The sequence below is a fragment of the Lissotriton vulgaris genome, unplaced genomic scaffold (genome assembly GCF_964263255.1).
Source record: "Lissotriton vulgaris unplaced genomic scaffold, aLisVul1.2 SCAFFOLD_228, whole genome shotgun sequence".
Lineage (NCBI taxonomy): Eukaryota > Metazoa > Chordata > Amphibia > Caudata > Salamandridae > Lissotriton > Lissotriton vulgaris.
In genome coordinates, this window is record NW_028252959.1 from 1087941 (window position 1) to 1111787 (window position 23847).

General features: G+C 44.8%; 1 protein-coding gene across 2 annotated transcripts in view; it reads left to right on the plus strand.

Annotated features, from left to right (window-relative positions):
* LOC147661202 (serine/threonine-protein kinase Nek1-like) overlaps nt 1–23847 on the plus strand; it is a 1124062-nt gene that overhangs the window by 460329 nt on the left and 639886 nt on the right. For both annotated transcript variants that reach the window (XM_086951243.1, XM_086951242.1), the window contains one exon: nt 18601–18678. In XM_086951243.1, the coding sequence (XP_086807369.1) occupies nt 18601–18678 (78 nt within the window). The remainder of the gene's footprint in view (nt 1–18600; nt 18679–23847) is intronic.

Below are 23847 nucleotides of genomic sequence, written 5' to 3' on the forward strand. Positions count from 1 at the left end.
AGTTAGTGAGCTTCAAGCCCTAACTATTCATGAGCCTTTCATACAGATTCATGCTAATAGGGTAGTGCTGCGTACCAGCCCTAAATTTATGCCTAAGGTGGTGTTGCAGTTCCACATTAATCAGACCATAGAACTACCGGTTTTCTTCCCAAATCCAGATTCAGTAGCAGACCGAGCACTGCACACACTGGATGTTAAAAGAGCTCTCCTGTATTACATAGACAGGACGAAGGATTTCAGGAAAACTAAGCAACTGTTTGTGGCCTTCTCTCCACAGCACAAAGGCAACCCCATTTCCAAATCAGGTATAGCCAGATGGATTGTTGAGTGCATACAGATCTGTTATCAGAAGGCTAAACGCACATTAACAGTTCCCCCAAGAGCGCATTCCACACGGAAGTTAGGGGCATCCATGGCTTTCCTAGGTAACATTCCTCTAGAAGATATATGTAGAGCAGCCACATGGACCACCATACATACATTTACCAAACACTACTGCGTAGATGTACACTCCAAGCAGCACCTTTTTCAGACTGCTGCAGCTGGCACGGGCAACCATCGCTAAGGAGGAAACTGCTATTTATTCTATGCACAGATATGAATTCAGCAGCCCACATGCCTCGAACGGAATATGCTACTTACCAGTATGCATCTGTTCTTGGCATGTAGGGCTGCTGACATTCATATCGCCCACCCTCCTCCCCGGTGCCTGTCGCAGCTGTAGCACGCAGAATCATTCTCAGGCATGGTCATCACTTACTGTACTATACTCCATCTCTGCCACAATGACGAAAAATATTCTGAAGATGGAGAGGATGCCCATGCGCACTGTAGTCCAGGGGAGGAGCCACCTATCTCGTGATACTTCGAAGACTCTTCAAGGACAACAATGTGCAATCATCCTGACCCAATACTAGGCGGCGATCTATGCACAGATATGAATGTCAGCAGCCCTACATGCCAAGAACAGATGCATACTGGTAAGTAGCATATTCCGTTAAAACATGCTAGTGCTCTGTGTAAACTATGGGGGATGATATCGGAAGAAAGGTCGAGTTCTAGAACTGACATACCTTTATAGGAGTATATGTCACTTGGGAGGTCTGTTGAAGAGAGAGGAGAGGAAGAGGCGGAAAATGAGTAAGAAAGAGGCAAGTTAGAACTAGGGTTGTTTAGGGAAGAGTTGAAGTAAAAAGAAGCTCACCGCTCTGCAAGTGATATTTCCGACCCGGCAGGGCCCAAGACTCAAGGGATGGTAAGCTAGTTGGGTGAGACAAATATCTCTAGAAGGAATATGGAAGCGAGGAAAGGAGAACCAATTAAGTCTTCGATGTAGGGTGTGGGTGTGTGATTTTTCCAAAGTTTTCTAAACCATATTACAAGCAAGTGTAGCGGAGAATTGTGAAACAAGAAAAAGCAATCTCACCGGAAACGGAAATCGAAAGTATGAGTCCTAAAAGTCCTAAATGCTTAGTGTTGCTAGAAAGGTTTCCTCTTCAATGAGCCAGATGTGGCTCATATGCAAAATGCAGTGGAGAAGATGAAATGGTGGGGGGTCGTTAAAAACGTGGTTCATAACACTTCACAGAACAACCAAACCACTAGGACAGGAACAGGATCAAGTTCAATTTCCTCAAGTAACACCTCACTGAGTGCTATAAGCATCAGCAGGAGTGAAGCTGATAATTCGGAGGTCACAAGACAAGAGAAATCCTCTTTTTTACAAGAGGTTCAACGTATCAGGACAGGCAACAGAACCCCACCAGTCAGAGAAAGATTAGATCCAAAACCCGCAGGGGAAGAAGGGGCAAACTCGGAGGATTACAGGAAGAAGCTGAGGTCAGGGGCCACAAAAAACTTAGACACAATGGATAGTGAGGTACGGGTCATCAACCTTTCCTCGAAACCCCTAAGCCCGGACATGATCTCTCTCTTGAGCAAGGGACTTTCTTTTAATCCTTATGCCAATAGGGACATCTGTAAACTGAAAATTTATTTATTTAAATTTGTCAGGAGACTCCAGCTCAAGAAATATTTTGCATGTAACAAATCGATGAATTAAGCATCTAAAAACATTCCGACGCATTTTGAATCTGATGTGCTTTCAATCAATGATATTCAAGCTACTCAACTTCTGTTATCTCTCACTGACCTTGAACAAACACCCTACGACATGGACATACTGTTGGAGAAACTCAACATTGAGTCCGACTACAGCATCGCCAGAGGTCTTGGATCCAAATCTAAGTAGATCCCCACTCTACCCGGGGTCAATGCGATTGACAACTTCTATAAACGTGTACTAGAGTACATTGACACAGTAGACAGCAAATTCAACAAAAATACCCTCAAGTATAAGGACAATTTGACACGTGGCAAGCGCATCGCACTCAGTTTACTCAACAATGACCATGAAATTGTAATAAGAGAAGCGGACAAGGGGGGTAACGTGGTGGTCATGGACAAACGTGACTACAATGATGAAATACTAACCCAACTTAGCGACAACACTTGTTACGAACGCCTCTCTTATAATACAATAGGACCACTGACTATTGAGATTAATAAGAAATTGGGTATTTGGAAATAAGCAGGACTGCTTAATGATGAAGAATTTCTTTATTTGAAGGTTTTCAGGCCATCATACTTTTGGTTATACACATTGCCCAAAGTTCATAAACATCTGCCCTTCCCCCCAGGTAGACCAATTTTGTCGGGCATGGGGGGGAACCACGGAGAGGCTTGCTGAATACGTTGACCTCTTTCTGGGCCCCCTTGTGCGCAACCTTCCCTCCTACATACAGGACACAAAACTACTTTTTGATCTTCGGTGGCAACCCGGGACCATTGTGGCAACCCTGGAAGTGGTAGCTCTTTATACGAGCATCAGTCCAGATCTGTGGATGCGCGCTATCACACGACTACTACACAACAGGCCAGCCACCATGTGGCAACACACGATTATGTTGATTTCCATGATGGAGATAATTTTGAGGAATAACTTTTTTCCTATTTGACAATGTGTGGTATAAACAAACAAGGGGAGTGGCCATGGGATACAAGTTCTCACCCTCTTTTGCGAATCTTTTTATGGGCACCTTAGAAGCAGATCTCATTTGGGACCCAAGGGGGCGGAATTTATTGACTCAATAATATTCTTGGGTCGATATATTGACGATTGCATTCTCCTGTGGTCTGGTACCCAGGATCACCGACAAGAATTTCTCACATATCTCAACGCCAACACATGGCAAATGAGTTTCACTATGAAATCAAGTACCACGCAAATTGAATTTCTTGATGTGGAACTTTGTCAAACAAGATACATTACAAAGCAGGCTCTTCATGAAAGAAACTGCTTGTAACGCTGTGTTGCACGCCACCAGCTCACATACCCAACACCAGATACAGGCCATAGCCTACGGTGAATTCTTGATAGTTAAGAGCAACTGTAGTGAGGCAACTGAGTTCGACAAATGCATCACGGATATGAAGAACAGGTTCTCTAGAAGGGGTTATCCCTCAACAAAACTTCTGAAAGCATCTAACAGACTCAAGAGAGTGAAAAGGGCTGACACTTTGAGACCACATGTTCACACACAGCAACAGGACAAAACAGTACGGATGATCACTGACTTTAATGATCTACACCATCCAATTTGCAAAAGCTTTACAAGACATTGGGGCATCTTACGAGCAGACAAAGCCATTCAAGAACACAACTATGATTACCCACAGATCACCTTTAGAAGAGGTAGAACCCTGAGAAACAGGTTGAGCCCCACAATACCATGTAGCTTCACAACTTCTACTTGGCTTACACCACACAACCTTGACTTCTACAAATGTGCTTTTTGTTCAGTATACAGATGGCCCAAGCATGGTATCAAGGAATTCACTAGTGCGAATGGAGACAAATATGACATCAAGACAAACATCAACTGTACAACACGATTTGTCATATACATGTACCTGTGGTAAATTTTGTGTGGGCAGCACCATCAGACCACTAAAGGAGAGAATTACCGAACACATACGTGCCATTCACAAACAAGACCCCAAATATCCGGTTGCACTACATGCGGCGGCATGCTTGGCGCAGGATACTGAGAAAAAGGTCCTTTTCTTTGGCATTGACACAACCCAACCCAACCCAACCTGCAGGGGGGTAACGGAGAGCTTAGGTTGAGAAGCACAGAGGCGATGAGGATAATGCATATCCGTACTATGGAACAGGGTCTCAACTATGACCATGAGCTACAGTACTTTTGGGTAATTAAATCACTACCTATTGCTCTATGTAGTTCGGATACACAGTCTCTTTCTTCCAATTTTACTTCACCTGAGTGGAGTGATACATATGTACACACGCATTATTATGGGGTTTTTACCCTTTGAATATTTTTCCATAGTGCTCTTTTTGGGCAAAAATGATCCTTTTGATACCTTGCAATACAGTCAGATTTACTACCACTAGGTGTATTCTGCTGAGCTATTCCATTTACATGATCGGCGTATTGAGGAATAGGTAGGTGTTCTAGTCGTTTAGATCTAAGCTAAGAAACGATCTACGGGAGTGGATATTTAACCACTTCCGCTGTCACGTGTCCGCAATCGGAACACGGCGAACCCGCAGGATTGCATACCGACCAGGATACGTAACAGAAGTAAGTTTTTCCCTTAACTGCCTTACACGGCGTCCTATTGATTTCGCAATGGTTCACAGAGCGCCTCAGAGCTTACACTAAGTCCCACTCTTGTCTTACAGATTTTGACAGCACGAGGAGTTATCCGCTCCCCTGTGGCAAATATTACCTCTCCTGCGGAGCCCGGCGCTTTCAAAGCAATTCACTTTGTTAAATACTTTGTTTACTTTCACGCTCCAGTACATCACTGTGAACACTACTCGTGTTCCATTTTTAACGACCCCCCGCCATTTAATCTTCTCCACAGCATTTTGCATATGAGCCACATCTGGTTTATTGAAGAGGAAACCTTTCGAGCAACACTAGGCATTTAAGACCTTTAGAACTCCTACTTTCGATCCCCGTTTCCGGTGAGATTGCTTTTTCTTGTTTCACCATTCTCCACTACACTAGCTTGTAGTATGATTTAGAAAACTTAGGAAAAATCACACACCCACACCCTACATAGGAGACTTAAATCGTTCTCCTTTCCTCGCTTCTATATCCCTTCTGCAGATATTGGCCTCACCCAACTGGCTTACCATCCCTTGAGTCTTGGGTCGGAAATATCAGTCGGAGCGGTGAGCTTCTTTTTACTTCAACTTTTCCCTAAACCACCCTTGTTCTAACTTGCCTCTTTCTTACTCTTGTTCCGCCTCTTCCTCTCCTCTCTCTTCTACAGACCTCCCAAGTGACGTATACTCCTATACAGGTATGTCCGTTCTAGAACTCGACCTTTCATCCGTTATCATCCCTCATAGTTTACACAGAGCACTAGCATGTTTTTAACATCATTTTACACCTCTCCCTCTACCTCACAACATGACTCGTATGTCGCCGTCAATCTTTCTTTTCTTGTTCCATCATATGTCTCCCTTGGTGGAATAACCACACCACCACCCCAGGCCCTCTTCCCCCTCGCATGCAACCGTTCTTCGCTCAACTTTCATAATATACATTCCCGGGCACAGTGAATGTTTTAGAGTGAATGGTTCTTCTTCGGTTAAGGGTTCTCAGCCATCGACATTCTCCAGTTGAGATTTACACAATGCGCAACATGTATATACTTTCTATTATATATTCCATCGTTGTCTCTTGTATCTTTCCCAGCCCTGAGGAGTCGCAGGAAGATTATCCCACATGCGACGAAATACGTGTCAGCTGGATTGCTTGAGAAAATATTAAAAAGACCGGATTTTTTACAAACGCCTACAAGAAACCCTTTTGTTTTTCTGTTGACTTTGTTTTGGAATGTACATTTCTGTAGTAGGGGATCTCTGTGTATAGTCATAATCTAGTGAATAGTCCCGCCCATGTGCGTGGACCCCCGAGCAATCAAAAATAATATCTTAAGTTGTCAAAAAATGCAGAACTGCAAAGACACTTAAGAGAGAATGTAAATACAGATATTGCAGCCTATATCCACAGGCTACACTGTCCAGTACTTCAACTAGAAATTCCACCAAAACACCACACAAACAGCACAGCTTGCCCAGTTTCCTCCACAGAGAAACTTGCCTCTACCAGCAAAAGCCTCTGGAATGATAGAGAGGAAGGTATGGACAGACAAGCCCCATAGGCTGCCATTATGTGGCTCAAACAGGATACTGTGCCTTTAAGAGAACTTTCCAGAACTCTCTCAGTATCCCAGAATGCAGAGCAGGTCCCTTTTACTTTCAGTTCTTTTTTCTGGCTCCTGCAAGCAGGACCCTGGAGCATTGAGCTCTCCCTTTCAAGGGTTTATTTGGTGATTTTTTTTCACTTTTTCTGTGTGTGTAGTGCTTTTTATTAAGTACTAAGCCTTTTTTCTTCCCTGTGGGTGCCCTGTATTGTCAAAATGCTTGGCTTATTTGACAGTTGCCCAGAGTGTGATAGGAAGAAGGCCAAATCCGACCCACATGGAGTGTGCATCGTCTGCCTTCCCTCCTCTCATGCCTCAGAGGAGTGTGACATCTGCAAAACCTTCTCTGCCAGGACCCTGAGAGAGAGGATGAAGATCAGGCTCCAAGGCCCCGAGGACAGACGTCAGAAGGCACAAGGTGGGTCAGGGCATGCTTCATCTGCCCATGCCCTGCCTTGTTGTTCCGTAAGGCCATTAAAACTTTCTTATTTTAATGTTGCCCTGTAGCTGTGCCCCCTTTTTAATTCTCTACATTTGCGGTGCTGTGTTCTTCCTTGTCGTGCGCCGGGACGCTCCTTTGCTGGAGCATCTGTGCCCATTATAAGTGCCCATAGCATAGCATAGCATGCTGAGACCTCTGGGGGGGTCCCCAGGGGCAGGAAGCCCAGCAAGCGTCCCCATACTCCGCCAGCGTCGATTGCGTCGACTTCAGCATCGAAGGGGATGACAACGGTCTGTTCCCCATCTCCCCGGGGCTCTGGGGAGAAGCGGCGTCGACGATCGGCGTCGAAGGAGCTGAACAGACCACCGTCGACAGCATCGTCGTCGACATCATCAACGTCATCGTCGAGCCATCAACATCGTCGAGCCATCGACGTCGAGAAAAGGCCCGGCGTCGGTGCTCGCTGTCGAGGCGACACCGTCGTTCGCCATCGGCGAAGAGGAGAAGATCGGCGTCGAGGAGGCGTTTGCCGTCGAGGTGGTGCCACCGGTCGACGTCGAGACTGCGTTCCTCGACATCGAGACAGCGTTCTTTAATGCCACGGAAGCGCAGGAGTCCTGACGCTAGTAGGTCGCCGATTGGTTCGCCATCGTCGCCAAGGAAGAAGACCAAGTCACCGGGCTCGGTGTACTCAGTGGTGTATACACCTACTAATCTTAGGTCGCCTACCCCATCTCCTTTGCCGAAGGGTCCGCCTCCGCGGAACCCCACCCCGCCTCCACCACCGCCTCGTGGGCCGGCTCCTCGTCAGTCACCGCCGCCTCAACTCCCGCTACGGTCTCTTCCCTCCGTTCCTCCACCTGTGCCTCCACCCAGGACAGCCTCGTTGCCACGTTATCTAAGGGGACCCCTCAGCCGAGGCTCCCGGCCAGGCCGCCATCGCCTGCTCCTGCGAGGCCTGCGGATCTGCCGAAGCCGAGAAGATCGCGCTCCCGCTCCGGCGGGAGAGGGAGATCGCGGAGCCGTGGCCGGTCGTCATCTCGATCTAGACGACGCCACAGGATCCAGATCCCGTACGGGTTCGTCCACCAGGGATTATTCACCGACACTGTCGGAGTCTCCAGGGACGAGGGTGTTGCCTGTTGACGATATTGTCTCTTTCCAGGAAGTGCTGTTGAGGGGTGTGGCTAAGCTAGGGATCACGGTGACGGTGCCAACACCGGCTACGTCCGTGATTTTCGAGACGCTCCACAAAAAGCATCTGTCTCGACCGCTGCTGCTGTTGGTATCCGGATTGGTAGAGCCCGCCAAGGAGTTGTTTCTCACTCCGGCGGTGACGAAGGCAGCTCCCTCCAGGCTCCTCAAGAAATACCGGGCTCCGGAATCGGACCCGGCTTTTCTTCGAATGGACCCAACACCAGACTCCGTTATTGTGACTGTGGCTAAGAAGCAGCATGCCACCACTCCTTCTTTGACGGTACCACTTGATAAGGACAGCCGTTGGCTGGACTCGGCGGGCAGAAAGGTCTGTGGGACGGCATCTACCACAATGAAGGCTGCTAGTGCCGGGGCTCTGCTGGGACAATATGATCGTGCCCTTTGGGAGTCCCTCCAGCAGTACGCTGAGCTCCTCCCTCGTGACAAGAAAGAGGACTTTCTGGAGATATTAAATGAGGGCATGATGGTGTCGAATCAGATCATCAGCGCGGCTGCTGATGTATCTCTCCTGGTGGCGCATGGATACTGCCACGGCGTCAACCAACGGCGTCACGCTTGGCTTCGCCTCACTCAAGCCGGAGGCGCAACAGCGGGTGGCCAACCTGCCTTTCTGGGGGGAAACCCTGTTCAGCAAGCATGAGGACGATGAAATGGCCTGTATGAAAGCAGAAGCAGAAACCCTGACGGCTGTCTGGTTAGAGAAGCCTGAGAAGGAGAAGAACTACCGTCCGTTACAAAGACGGTTTGAAGCTTCTGGCAGAGGGGGAGGGCAGACTTCGGGACAGCAACAACAACAGCAGCAGTTCCGGAAGCCCTTCCAGAAACGCCGGAGGGACAGTGGAGGCCAACAGCCCGCAGCAACGACCAAAGGCCCGGCAGGGTCTAGGCCCTGAGCGATTACTTCCCCTACATCCGTTACCCACTCCGGTGGGGAAAGCGTTCAATTTTTTCTGGCAGAGTGGATAAAAATTACACAGGACAAGTGGGTGCTGAATATTGTTTGCAATGGATACAGTGTTCGGTTCACCAGCCCGCCTCCGGCTATTCCGCCGGTGAGCTCGCAGTTTCAGCTGCGCGAGCTATAGGCAGAGGCCGACATCCTATTAAGGAAAAGGGCGATAGAAGACGTACCTCTGCCTCAAAGGGGAAGATGTCTGTACTCATGGTTCTTTCTGGTGCGCAAGAAGGACAAGAACGAGTGCAGGCCCATTCTGGACTTGCGGCACGCAAACAAGTGGATTCGCAGAGAGAGATTTCGCATGCTGTTGTTGCAGCAGATTTACCCTCAGCTGCAGCAGGGAGACTGGTTTTGTGCTATAGACCTACAGGATGCGTACTTCCATGTGCCCATTGCACAGAAACACAGGAAGTTCCTGCGATTCCTAGTCGGCGCCAATCATTATCAATACACAGTACTGCCATTCGAGCTGAAGTCTGCGCCCAGGACGTTCTCAAAGTGCATGGCAGTGGTAGCTGCACACCTGCGGAAGAACAAGGTGTTTGTCTACCTGTACCTGGACGACTGATTGATCAAGGCCTCCTATTTCTCGGAAGCTCAAGCATACTTCCAGAAGACGTGCATTCTATTGAACAAGCTGGGGTTGCACATCAACATGTCCAAGTCTGTCCTGACTCCGGTCCAATGCATAGAGTACTTGGGAGCCTCCATCAATACGCTGTCAGCAAGCGTGTCTCCTTCGGAGGAGCGACGGTTATCACTCCTTCGGAAGGCTCAGGCTCTTATGACCGCTCCATCTACAACAGCGAGGACGGTGTCTTCTCTACTGGGGTCGAAGGCCTCTTGTATCTTCCTCACGCCTCACGCCTCACGCACGGCTGCACATGAGACCACTGCATGAGTGCTTGGAGGATTAGTGGGATCAGAGGACTGGTTCTTGGGACAACACGATACGACTGTCTCTGCATGCTCTTCAGTCTCTGGAGTGGTGGTGTTCAGCGGAGAATCTCCTCAGGGGGGTTCCCTTCCACAAGGACATTCCCACACAGACGATCGTGACGGATGCGTCTCTCCACGGATTGGGAGCTCACTCCGGAGACTTACAGATTCAAGGGACGTGGTCTCTGTCGGAGTCCACATACCACATCAATTTCCTGGAACTCAGAGCTGTGCACTTGGCACTGAAGGCCCTTCATCCGTCCTTTCAGACCAACTCTCTGCTTGTACAGACGGACAATACGACCACGATGTATTACCTCAACAAGCAGGGGGGCTCGAGATCACGCACTCTGTCGCAGGAGGCGCAGGCGATCTGACACTGGCTTCTGGCCAGATGAGTGACGATAACGGCTACCCATCTGTCAGGTATGCAGAATGTTCAGGCGGACGCACTGAGCAGACTGATTCAGGAAAACCACGAATGGGTCATAAACGAGGAAGTGCGAGGAGAAGTCTTCGCAAGGTGAGGGACTCCAGACGTAGATCTGTTCGCCACCGCCGAAAACAGCAAATGCCGAGACTTCGCCTCCAGGTACTACCAACAGGGAAAGTTGGGGAATGCCCTATGGATCGACTGGTCGAACAGCTTTCTGTACGCTTTTCCACCCATTCCCCTGATTCCGGCGGTGCTCATCAAGCTGTCCCGGTCCAGGGCGCGGAAGATATTGATCGCCCCGGAATGGCCCAGACAGTGGTGGTTCACGGACCTGCTTCACCGGTCTCTCCTTCCTCACATACGGTTGCCGTGCAGGCCGGACCTTCTCACGAAGTTCAGGGGGCAAATGGTGCACCCGAACCTCTCGTCTTTGAGTTTGGCGGCATGGCTCCTGAGTGCAATATGGCCATTTAAATCTGTCCAAAAATTGTATGGACATACTGAAGGAGGCTAAGTGACCTTCCACTAGGACTTCCTATGCTTACAAGTGGAAGAGATTCTGCATCTGGTTCAAGTCCAAGAACTATGACCCTACGACGTGTATGGAGGATGTCATCCTTCCTTATCTTCTACATTTGGAGCAGTCTGGCCTTAATTCCATTCCATTAAGGTTCATCTCGCTGCATTGACTGCCTACAGGAAATGCCCTTCACAGACTTCCTTCTTCCAGATCCCTGTGATCAAAAAATTTTTGGAAGGCTTGAAGAAAGTATTCCCTCCTGTCCGGCTTCCTTCGCCTTCATGGGAATTGAATGTGGTGCTGTCCAGATTGATGGAGCCTTTTGAACCTATTCATAAGGCTTCGTTGCAGCACCTGTCCTGGAAGGCGGCGTTCCTCGTGGCCATTACATCGGCCCGCAGGGTGAGTGAAATTCAGGCGTTGTGTTGCCAAGAACCTTATACTGTATTTCATGCTGCTAAGGTTGTTATACATACTCACCCTAAATTTCTTCCCAAGGTTATTTCTGACTTTCATGTCAACCAGACCATAACTTTGCCTACGTTTTTTCAGAATCCTTCATCTCCAGCGGAAAGGTCTCTACATTCCCTGGATGTTAGGAGGGTGATGAAATTTTTTCTGGATTAGACCAAAGATATTCGTAGGTCAGACCAATTGTTTATCAATTATGGATCAGTCAGGACCGGTCTTGCTACCTCCAAGCAGTCCATTTCTAGGTGGATTGTGTCCTGTATACAATTGTGTTACCAAAAGGCTAATAAGACATTAGGAGGTAAACCTAAGGCTCATTCCACCAGGGGCAAAGCTGCCACGACTGCTTTGCTACGTAATGTTCCAATTGCAGAAATCTGCAAAGCGGCCACTTGGAAGTTGGTCCATACCTTTGCTAAGCATTACTGTCTGGACACTGATGCCAGGACAGACGCTCAGGTTGGGCAGGCTTCGCTGCGAAATCTGTTCGCACAGTAGTGGTGTTATGTCTTTATTCTCCACCACCGCTTTGGTGTGGGGATGGGCTTGCCATTCTATTCACTAGATTATGACTATACACAGAGATATATTTACATAAACGGGGGGTGGAGGGTCTAAGGGAGTTTTAAGACCTGCCCAGGCTATCATCCCCTAATTAATATAATGAAACTACAAAGAAACCTGGGGGTCTAAGCATCAAAGAGACAATCATGTACTCCAAAACCTATAGAATTCAAAAGTCACCAAAGTACTAAGTAGAATAGCCAATAGGTCTTATATAGAATTAATAATCCAACGCATCCAACCACCAGCAAAAGTAGGTGAGACCCAAGATCCAGCGATGGATTACCATCAAAATCTTGATAGTGATCTTATTTTCTCGTCTGGTCATCCAAAAGGTTGGACTGGAGTGTCTCTAGATCATTGAGACTGCTTCCAGATCCACCTGATAGGACTGGGGTCAAGCCCACAATCACTTGTAGACCATGCGTGGGATCACTAAATGGGACCAAGTGCAGTGCAAAGAGTGAATGTGTGCAGAAAGTGAAGATTAAAATAGAATAGAGAACGAACAGTAAGGTAACTTTAATAGCTGTGAGCCTCTTTCTGTTTAAAAACCAGAACAGCGCAAAAACGCAGTGTAAACAAATAACTGCTTAGGGGCCGACATGTTTCTGCCAATCAGGGGGATAACTCCCTAGGCTTTCTTCAGTGCCTCTGTTCTTAGAAAATCTTTTGCTACTGCTAGTGCGAACCACAATCAAAATCATAAAGGAAACAAATAAAGTGACAACATAAAGGATATGTATTTCTATTCCTCCATGTCAGCTGGTGTATCAATCACCTAAAAAAAGGGAATGCAAAGTGGTATAAGTACATTGGATATTAAACAATATAGATGAGTAATTCTGAAAAGGACCACCAAAGTTCCTTTCTCACCCATACTAACAGGGGATATTACCTCACCTTGCCTGGACCAAGCTCAGGGTAAGGGAGGCCACGCTCTAAAGAGGTAAGAAAAAAAGGGGAGAACACTCACATTAAGAGGAAAGAAAAAGAACTATTCCTTTCTATCTATAGTGAGTCCCTTATAACTGTCTTAGCTCTAAAGCTCATTCTCTCAGACAGTCTACAACTAAGCTCACCCACTGGCTCTCTGACTAGGTAGTATTAAAGAGGGAACCAAGCTCCCTCACTTAAGGATCTCTCCATCTCGAGTTAAAAGAGTATTAAATAACACGATAGTGATAACTGCAGATGTTGCTTTCACTTACCTCTCCGTCGTTGCCTCGGACAATATCTGAGGTTGGGGGAGGCAACGGTCGAAGAGTAAAAGCGTCTTTTATTGGTTATGATTCACATCGCTTTCACCTATCCAACCGATAGGGTAGCATCACGTGTAAGAGCGTTGGCCAATAATCGTGCTGGTTAAACGAATTACCGGCCCTTGAATCTCTGCTAAGGATTTGCATTACTAGGTAATTATTATTAAAATTACGTCTTTGGGACAAAGTGTCGTTATAACGTTTATTGCTGAGTGAGATCGCAGCCAGCATAAGAAGTTAATCACGGCATCGCGTAGTCTCGCTGTTTGTTTTGGGGCTTGTCATCGCGAGACCGCATAAGAACTACAAAACATAGGCGCGACAATGGGAGTTGTAGTTCGCCGTGTTTAGTAGCTAGAGTCCAATCATTAGAATGATTTTAAATGAATGGAAGAATTAGCATTGCATGCCTTCGTGTCAATCAGGCTTTATTTTTCGAAAGGGAGTTCCACGACTTCAAGGCACGAACCGGCAAGAGTGTGCTTACCGATATCTTGTGATCTCGTTAGTTCTATGGGGAGCTAGTCTCTCGAGCGTGTAAAGAACTGCAAAAGCACGTCAGAGGGATGGGGATTGTAGTTATTAACTTGAGAGGACAGGGGTTCAAGTCTTCTCTCCGCCATTTTTGCGACATAAATACAGCAGGCTTGACGGGTGATGTAATCATCCTTTTTATATTTGAATTTAGCTGTACATATTTAATGCAAAGTAACTACATTTCTGGAATACTGTTAAGCATTAGGTAGACTTTTTTAAGGAACTGAACTTGTCACTGGGTTATAGCATATGGACAATATAAAGGTGTCTAACTAGTATCTAGCATGGTAATGTCAGGAGGTAGTATTAATCCCTACTTAATTACCGTACAGGGTAGAGAACCGACTGGCACTGGATGGTTATAGATAGTACAACACCTAGTCTATGTGTCTGAAAATGAATTTAGGTCCCTTCATCTTTTAGAACTAATCTTGTTTCAAGATATCTTAACAGGAAATCACAGCATAGTACAGGGAATTTCATCGTTCAGGCCCCGGGAATTGGTGGACAGTCTAAAAATCAATTTTTGTTCTTTAACAAATAGGTATCTTGAAATGTCCCCAATGTGAGAAGGTATAAAAGGTTTTTCCAGGACTGTCCATGTGAAATCAGTCTCACTGTGGTTGTGCTCAATGAAGTGTTTCGTAAGTTTGGAAACCCTCTTTTTGCACCGAAACGCACTTTTGTGCTCGAGCATCCTCGTCCGCACTTTTCTAGTAGTCATCCTTACATATTGTTCTCGGCAGGGACATGTAAGCAAATAGATCACTTGCGAACTATTGCAATTAGAAAAGTTTTTTAGGACCCAAGGGCGATCTGTTCCTAACTCAATTTGAGTGACCTTGGATGTCTGTGGGCAAACGGAGCAGTTCCCACAAGGATGATGTCCGGTCACTGCCATTGCGTCCCAAAGAGTCCCTACAGCTCTTTTGGGAGTATCCCTGGGACGCGTGTGTATCAACTGATCTCTCAAGCTGGTAGACCTTTTGAACGCAAAGAGGGGTTGTTTGATTTTATCATTGCCAAAATTGAGAATTTTCCAATGGTGCTTCACAATGCGTAGAAACTGATTCGATTTAGTGTTAAACGTGGTCACTAATGTTAGTCGGTCAAGTGGTGGGTTTTCTAACAAGATTTTGATGGTAATCCATCTCTGGATCTTGGGTCTCACCTACTTTTGCTGGTGGTTGGATGCGTTGGATTCTTAATTCTATATAAGACCTATTGGTTATTCTACTTAGTACTTTGGTGACTTTTGAATTCTATAGGTTTTGGAGTACATGATTGTCTCTTTGATGCTTAGACCCCCAGGTTTCTTTGTAGTTTCATTATACACAGAGATCCCCTACTACAGAAGGAGTAGTTTCTGTCCTGTAACTCCAGTGCTGTAGTAGGGGTATCTCTGTTATAGTCATAAGCGCCCGCCCTCCTTCCCGGTGGAGAAAGGTATTCATGTAAGGAATGCTACAGGTCTGGCGTGTTACGCCTTCAAAAAGAACTGAAAGTAAAAGGGACCTGCTCTGCATTCTGGGATACTGAGAGAGTTCTGGAAAGTTCTCTTAAAGGCACAGTATCCTGTTTGAGCCACATAATGGCAGCCTATGGGGCTTGTCTGTCCATACCTTCCTCTCTATCATTCCAGAGGCTTTTGCTGGTAGAGGCAAGTTTCTCTGTGGAGGAAACTGGGCAAGCTGTGCTGTTAGTGTGTTTTTTTGGTGAAATTTCTAGTTGAAGTACTGGACAGTGTAGCCTGTGGATATAGGCTGCATTATCTGTCTTTAAATTCTCTCTTAAGTGTCTTTGCAGATCTTGTACCGGGCAACATTGCTAACCCAAATGCATGAAGTCTGCACAGCTGGCGCCACAACGGGGTTAGTCATCTGTGCCGGTAGGGTAGGGGTCATATGTTGTAAGTTCTTGGAGGTAAGGTAAGTTCTATCAAGGAAGTTGTAATGTATTGGCTTAAAGCAGGCATTACTCTAGACCGAATGTGCCTCACCTGCGCCCAGTCCCCTTCCCCAAGGAGATTTTGCTGGTTTTGGCCAATGCAGATTTATGGTTCTATCCAGTATTGCTTTTTGTTACTTTATGGTTTTAAATATCCAGTCATTTCTTTGCGTTTTCAGGATCTGCAGCTCAAATGTCCCAGCCGACATTATCCTTGGTGATTTCTTTTCTGAAAGGAAATGGGTATGGAGTAGTGATCAGTTCATGAGATTAATGCTCTGGCATAAACAAGTAGTGGGACGACGGCTCACTCATCACATATCAGGAACTCATATCGGAAGGGAACCTACGCCCGGGGCAGTTTTTATTGAAATTTTGCACTTATAGCTATGTTATCAATTGAGTGGCGTACACTTGCTCAGGAACCGCCTACACACCACACATTGCAATACCACCACGTGATGGGAACCGTGAGGCAATTGACACAGTGGTTTGTGTCCTCCGTCAACACACGGAGGCCGATCTCACCCATCTGAGTCATCACCGGGAGGGGGCATTGGGGAGGGCATTCACGATGGAGAGTGTAATCAGAAGTTTAAGCAAATCCAATTATTTGTATTACACCAGGCTTATCTCACCTCAGCTCACATTAATAAGTACTTCTTCCGCACCGATGTGGCCTGACCTCGGTGCTGTCAGTTAGATGCCGACATTCTTCACATGCTGTGGCATTGCCTAGTCCTAGAAGAATACTGGAGCAATGTGACAACCACACTGGCTGCCTGCACATTTTGCGCTGTTCCACCTAGATGGGAGGTGCACATATTACACCTACTCAGTAGTAATAAAAAACACAGGGCTGCTACCCGTTTTCTGGACTTGGGCCTAATTGCTGCAAAACGCTTGATTACCAAGCAATGGAAATCCCCTCATGTCACCTCACACATTAGCCTGGCGCCTATCTCTACTTAACAGGGCTAGGGCGGAGGGAGTGGTACTGTGCAGGGAAGACTTGCTGGGTATCCTTATGTTCCCCCTGGCTTCTCAATGGGATACTATGGTGTTGAAATTACAGGAAATGGTCTCTAACACTGGGGAAACCCGGGAGGAAATCCAGCACTGACACCCAATGCTCGCCCTCCCCTGGTTATGGGTTTTGAGTAGTACTGACTTCCAAAGAGATAGGGCTCCTTTACATTATCCCGCTGGCACTGGACCCTGATAGGGCTCGCTCACTCGGTTACACTAGGCACGGCAGCAGGTCTCACACAACTCCCTTACCCCTCCTTGGATTCAGTTGTCCTCATTTTGTTGTACTCTATGTCAACAGTTTGGTTTATGATGCACCATGTATGAAACGTTTACAAGATGTCCAGTGGTGAGATATTTTGAACACCGGTACACCATCTCTACAGGCACTGTTCTGAGGCTCCTCTTAGTCTCGGTTGAACAACTCATCTGTCTCTTTTCTCTTATGGACTGATTCTGGATAGTGTAAAGTTTGCAAGTAACTATCCTGTGCATATATGCATTGTTTTGGTTGTATGCTCAAAATATGAAAATTGTTAAAAAAAAAAAAGATTTAAACAAAAAAAAATAAACAAGTAGTGGGACGAGGAAAGATTCAGGAAGTAATGCACTGATTACTTACCAGTAATATTCATTACTACAATTATTTTTCCTCGTGGCAGGCTTAGAAATTACAGCGACCTTGATCCTTGGTGATATGGGATTTTAGATACATCTGGCACTTTTGATTCCCTTTGTTTTCTTCATAAGAGGAGGGACCTGTAGGGAATGGAATGGTAGGAGGCCAGTTTTCAGTTTTGCTAGCTCATGTAATTTTGGTGACGAGAAGGACACACCACAATATGTAAGTCTTGGGATGAGAAGGAATAATCTGATTTTGGAGTGTGCAGCCCAATAGTGTAATTCTTTGTCTGCATGCACATCTTTTTGTAGCCTAGCCTGTCAAAGTTCTGAAAAGTGGTAAAGCCAGCAAAATGACTCGGGATGAATCTTTCTCTTCATTAAATCTCATATGCCAATTCCCATCTTTAAGGTTCTCCACCATATACATTGAATATGTCTCTTTCAAGCTAGTTAGGTTTGTAAAAACCTAAAATCTGCCTTGATCATGTTCATATACTCCTATGTAGTACAGTGTTAATTACCACATATATAACCAATAATGTATTTATATATAACATTTTATTCTGAATGTAATTGTATAGTAGTGTAAAGCTTGCTTGGCATTGAATATATTTACGAAATTTCATAGATCGAGCAGGCCCTGAAGCCAAAAGGCTCAGGGTTGTACATATGCACATTATGTAGGGGCTCAATCTCGCTATTGACTTGGCAAGTGAAAGTGTGATTTAGGAGAATAGTAAGTGTAGTATTGTTTGACTGAATGATCTCTTCTCTTCAAGTACCTCCAGCCCTTTTTCAGGTACAAGATCCTGATATCTGTTCATTAACCCCTTCCATGCTCATGACGAGCTCAGCTCGTCATGCAGTACACTGCTCGTGTGCTCATGACGAGCTGAGCTCGTCATGAACAATGATAAATCCCACTTTGCAGCACAGGAGGGGAAAATCTCTAGCAGCCAGGGTGTTAAATATGTTTTTGCAGAAAGTTACACGTTTCTGTCATAAGATTAAACTCTATTGGCTTGTATTAATAGTAAACATTTATGTACTACCTTAGGTTGTGTGTTTTTATGTCTATGCTCAAACTTTCTGGGAAGCTCCCTGGTAATTTGAGATGACAATTGTCTGTGATCTTTTACTGTGCTGTCTGAATTTTGCATTAAATGGTAGTTGGACTTTAGGCTGCTTGACTTTTTGTGTTTTGTTTTTAGGTCCATACTTTAAGTTCAGTATGGCTTTTGTATACTGTAAATAAAACTTTGTATTCTGTGTAGTTTCTTGTGCCAAAGGGTATATTATTTTTTACTGGACCATCACTGATAATTTTGTGATATTTTATTATTTTAGGGTGACACTGATGGGTCTGATGGCATTGAAGGAAAGGATGAAGCTGAGTTTAGGCGTATAAAAATTGAAGCACTTAAGGTAATAGAAATAAATTGTTCATATTTCATCTAATGTGATTTCGAATGTACTGCATGTGTTTAAACTTTGTCAATTGAGCTTTGAGATTCCTTGCAAAGGAATTGGTTAACAACTTTCTGTTTAGTGAACTGCTGTTGTATCTTGTTTGATTTATACGGTCATGATACAGTATATACAACAGTGTAGAGATGAATGGCTTCTCCTATTGTTAAAACAAATCATTGATTGAGATATTGGAATAAAATCATGCCTACTATGCTAAATGCACTTTACAGTTTGCCTTTCCTAAACACCCATTGAGTTAGTGGGTGCAACTAGTAATGTGTACGTGATATTGTGAAGAAAAATATATGTGGCTCGTAGAGGTTATCAATAACTTCTTCTGTGCTTCCTTCAGTTGAATCCATGACAACATACCATTCCGTCTTGGCCTCTTGTAGGACGATGAATCATAAATGTTCTTGTACACTTATTGCTATGCAACCGTTGCAAACCTTACATCGGTCCGTTTTTCTCTATTGTTAGAGTGTATATATTTGTAATATATTTTTATGTGTGTTTTCATTATGTAAAACAACTGTGCACCTTAACAATAGGCATCACTGCAAAGAGCAAACCTTTTTGGAAGCATTAGAACAAATGACATCCAGGACTTTTAGCAGGGCCTTTTAAAGTAGTAATATATCTTGTGATGGTAGTGATATGGTGCTGAAATCGGGTACTTTCCCAAAATGTTGGTGTTATAGCTACACTCCCTTTGGAGTCAGCTGGTTTCGTGGGGACAGTGATAAGCTGCAAATCAGGGTTGTGGATATCCAATGGTGCTGTAGGTTCATGTGAATTTTGTAGTTTTGGCAGAGGCAATTCTGCAGGGGTTCCCAGATACCTTTTGAGCAAGTCAGGATGGGCTGTAATGTTGCATAAGCTGTGGCATTCTTATTATAGATTGCTAAACCTCACTCCTGGCAAGATACCAAGGGTGTTGTATCCACACCAGAGACACTTTATGCTTGACCAGCACCAGAGCCAGTGTAGGGAATTTCCTGACCGGGCTGGACATTTTAAGTGCAACACCTAAATGTGCTACCAGGGTTTTGGAAGTCCATACTACCTGTAGGATAGTAGGATCTGCTTTCATGGTTAACCCCACTTTTTGCTGGTGTCATTCTGTTTTCTGACTAGACTGTGATCCTGCTAATCAGGACCCTAGTCACTGTGCTCTCTCCCTAAATTGGGCTATGGTAAGTACTTTTCTACCTTCCTAATTGTTTACTGGTGTATTCTTCTAAGTCCCTAGTATATAGTACTAAGGTACCCAGGCATAGGTACACCAGGGGTCTCACATGGCCTGCAGAATGTATATTGCTATCCATGAGAGACCACTCAACATGTGACTACAGGTCTGCCATTGCAGCCTGTGTAAGCTGGTGCTAGCGAAGAAAACAATGTCCCTCACTACACACGGGCTATCTATGTAGTCCAATCAATTGAGAGCAGTATATTATAGTTACAATAATGGAACCCTTCTTGTTTGGAAAACTAGATTGAGGGGAGGTGAACTATACTTGTGTTGACAAAATTGACACAGTTAATACATTTCAAAAGAGCCTTTACAGTGAGTCAAAGAAACAGTTTGCAAGAGTTTGTTTTAAAACAAGCAATACATATATTTTATTTCATTTCATACTGCTGTATAAACAATTGGCACATTATAGGTACATTAAAATCATGGGTCACACAAAAAGCAGTAATCATTAGATAATACACAAAATCATTAAAAAAAATTACACAAAATTGATTAAAAGTGTTCAAGAGAACAAAATGTCGACGCAGCGTTTCGTTTTTTTGGGGATACACACACCTTCTTCAGGACAGATTCTCAGATATTTAGACTCTGGATTTCCTCAGAGTTGTTGACACTTCGAGGTGTCGATATGGATATATGCATACAAGGGTGTCCCAAGATTCAATTATTCTGGGTACATGTTCATATGAACTTAGATACACAGTTTTTCAAGTGTTACCACTGTCCAGGGGAGCCACCGATATAGAGTTAGTTCTTCAACTGGAATTCAGTTGTGGGAGATAGCAGGAAAATCACTGCAGCCGATGAAGTGAACCTTTCACTTTATCTATTGGCATTGAAATCTCGGGGGTTGATCTCCCGTTTTATAGCACAATTGGAAGCCCGTTTAAAAAGTAGTCGGCCTCCCTGCTCCTCCTGGTACAGCGTCGCCGTTTCGTTCTCGTAGGTGGAATCGAATCAATTTCGATTCTACCTACGAGAACGAAACAGCGATTTTATTGCATATCCTTTCGTCTAAGGTACCACCCTGTGATTCATAGCAGAGTATTGCTTCGCTCACATTCTGTTGGTTCCTCTGCAAAATATTTAATAATGAAACATAAAATGCAGAAAATACCAAGTGAAGACATGTCCCATTTGTCTTTGATTTGTTCTACTTAAGTGAATGTTGTTTTTTCGTGAAGGTCATCCAGAGAAATCAACCCAGCATGCCTAGAGAGCTTCATTTTCAGTTCCAACATTTGTGGGGTGTAGCAATATTTTGAAGCGGAGGATCATTGGCAAGTATAAATGTGGTCCCCTGATTGTGTTGGTTGTTGGAAATTGGGCTACTAGTTGTGCGGCCTGCACAAGTAAATAGATCCACAATTGTCCTTACTGGAAACCAAATACCACATTGTAGCGCTTGACTCTCACCTGTTAGCAAAGCGGAGCATACCAAGGCCTACTCTAGGGTAGTGGTGTGGGCTAGAAATCACTAATCACTGGCAAGCAATGATAACAGTCAATAAATGATTTCCAGTCAGTACCTTTTCTTTAGAAAAAGGAGAAGTACATTTATTACACACACACACTACTAAATACTACGCAATAATTTACAAATGTATACATTGGTAAATGGAACATACCATGGATGACCTGTTGTAATCACTTGTGACCCCCTAGAGGAGTCAATGAAACTTATCGAGTGAGTTTCAGCAGTAATTTTACAAACAACCATATTACTTTTGTATGAATCATTGTCATTATTGTGATAATGATGAAACAAGTCCAATAATTATGATAACATAATAAAACATTTATCAGAAATAAACCTTGTGTTTGTGTATTTGTTTCATGTATTAGGCATCAAACTGTAATGGTAAAAACAGCCCCTGGAGGGCATCACAGTGAAAAAGAAATGCATTTCAACCATACATGCAGCCCCTTGAGGGCTTAACAACATAAACATTGCATTTATTCATTTTCAGGCCTCACAGGACTTCTTGGATGTTACCATACACAAGGCTTCTAGGTGGTGAAGCACTCCCTGCTGTAGAGTAAAAAGCATTGAAAACCAGGGAAGATGATAATGTTGTGCTCCCTCAACCTAGGATGTGAACTTAGAAAGTATCCTGGGAAGAAATGCGTGGTGGTGGTCCCATCACAGGCAGAGATACAGGCAAAAAATGCATTACTTTTAAAAGACCCCGCAAAGCATTATGGGACAATTTATCCTGAGGCAGTGAATCTGAAGAGAGAGGTTCTCCTGCTGTGTCAAGGAGAAACGCGTTGATATTTTTCTTTTCATTTGCAAAATACATGCTGCCATGCGCTGCTTTTTCTTTCTTACATCGGGGTGTTCCGTCTCACTCAGCCACCCCAAGCATTTCCCTCATTGGAGGGCAGCTCGGGAGCCCACCCTGGCTACCCTGTGCCGGCAGCCTTCATTTGTGTCTGCCCATTCCAGCAGCAGACGTGCACTTGTGTAGCTGCCTCCCGCTCCCTCCTAGTTACCAAAAACAACAAGGGAACCCCACTCACAGCAAACCAGGGTAATTACTGTATGTCAAGAAACAACGGCTCTTGTGGCAAAAATTATTTATAATAGTGATATTTATACTGCTCAATGGCATAACAAATGGATCATTTGTATGTCAGGCAAAGAGGAACTGAATACACTCTGATTGATTATTTGCAATTTTTATCAGTTCTTCACAAAGTTTTCATATATATACTACAAATAGTGCTTAGTGTCCCCAGTGTGCATTGAAACCAAAAAACAAAAAGGCAAAATTAGTGACAACGGTGATATTTATAACTTGGTTTCCTTTATACGAGAAATTATCATTTATAGATAATAACAGTGTATCTAGACACTGTCTACAGTAAGCAGCGCTGATGTGGTGATTCGTTTCTCTTTTAAGTCGACAGCATTTCGACCCCCCTGTGGGTACGGGGTCTCTTCAGGACCTAATAGTGTAGTGTCATCTGAAAGTTAAAGGAAGAGTGGTGTAAGCTAGCAATTACTGGGGGCTTGAGTAATCTGTATGTCTCAGTGGGAAGACCTATAATTACCTGAACGAGTATGGATAGATATGTGCAGCCACGTGCAAGAAGTGAAGACCACCGGTAAGTGAAAAGATTAAAAAGAATACTCACACTGGACCCAGCCGTGTGCTACATGAGTGAGGGAAAATGAAGAAATGATTAGCTAAGTGGTAGCAGTCAGTAAGATAGAGCACTGGCTGTAGAGAGATGCGAATTGTTATTCTTACCTCAGTGTGAGGCAGGACTGCGGGCGCCTGGCAATGTATGGGAAGGCAAGGATGCCAATGCCTGGGCGAGAGAGCTTGTCCTGGTGTGCTGGTCGAGCGGAGCTTCTAGTGATTTGATGGTGGGAACCAACGGGTTTCCCTTGATGGACAATCTCTGAAAGGTGTACTAGACCGCTATAAGTAAGCTAGTCACGGACAGAAGGCGTAAGTCAAACAGTGGCCATGATTAATAAATTGTAACTCCTCATGGGGACTCTATAATAAACAGTCATCATACGTAGATCGCGGTTGTTTGGACATTGATTAATGTGATCCACATGTAGTGTTTAAATCCACGTATACAAGGGAACAGAGGCTGCAGAGGAAATAGTCGACGTTTAAATATTTATTGAAATACTTGAATATGCACGGGAAGGTGTAAATAATCAGCGCGAGGCAGAAAGGATTCGCTATCTTTGATTAGCGGGTTTAATGTTAATAATTGTAAAGGTCCGCTGTGGACCGTGCGTGAAGGCTGATGATGGGGGCATGTTGGAAAAATCATGAAAATGGCAGGGGACAAATCGTCACTAATTCTCGACGGTCCGCTAAGTTGAATGAAGCTGG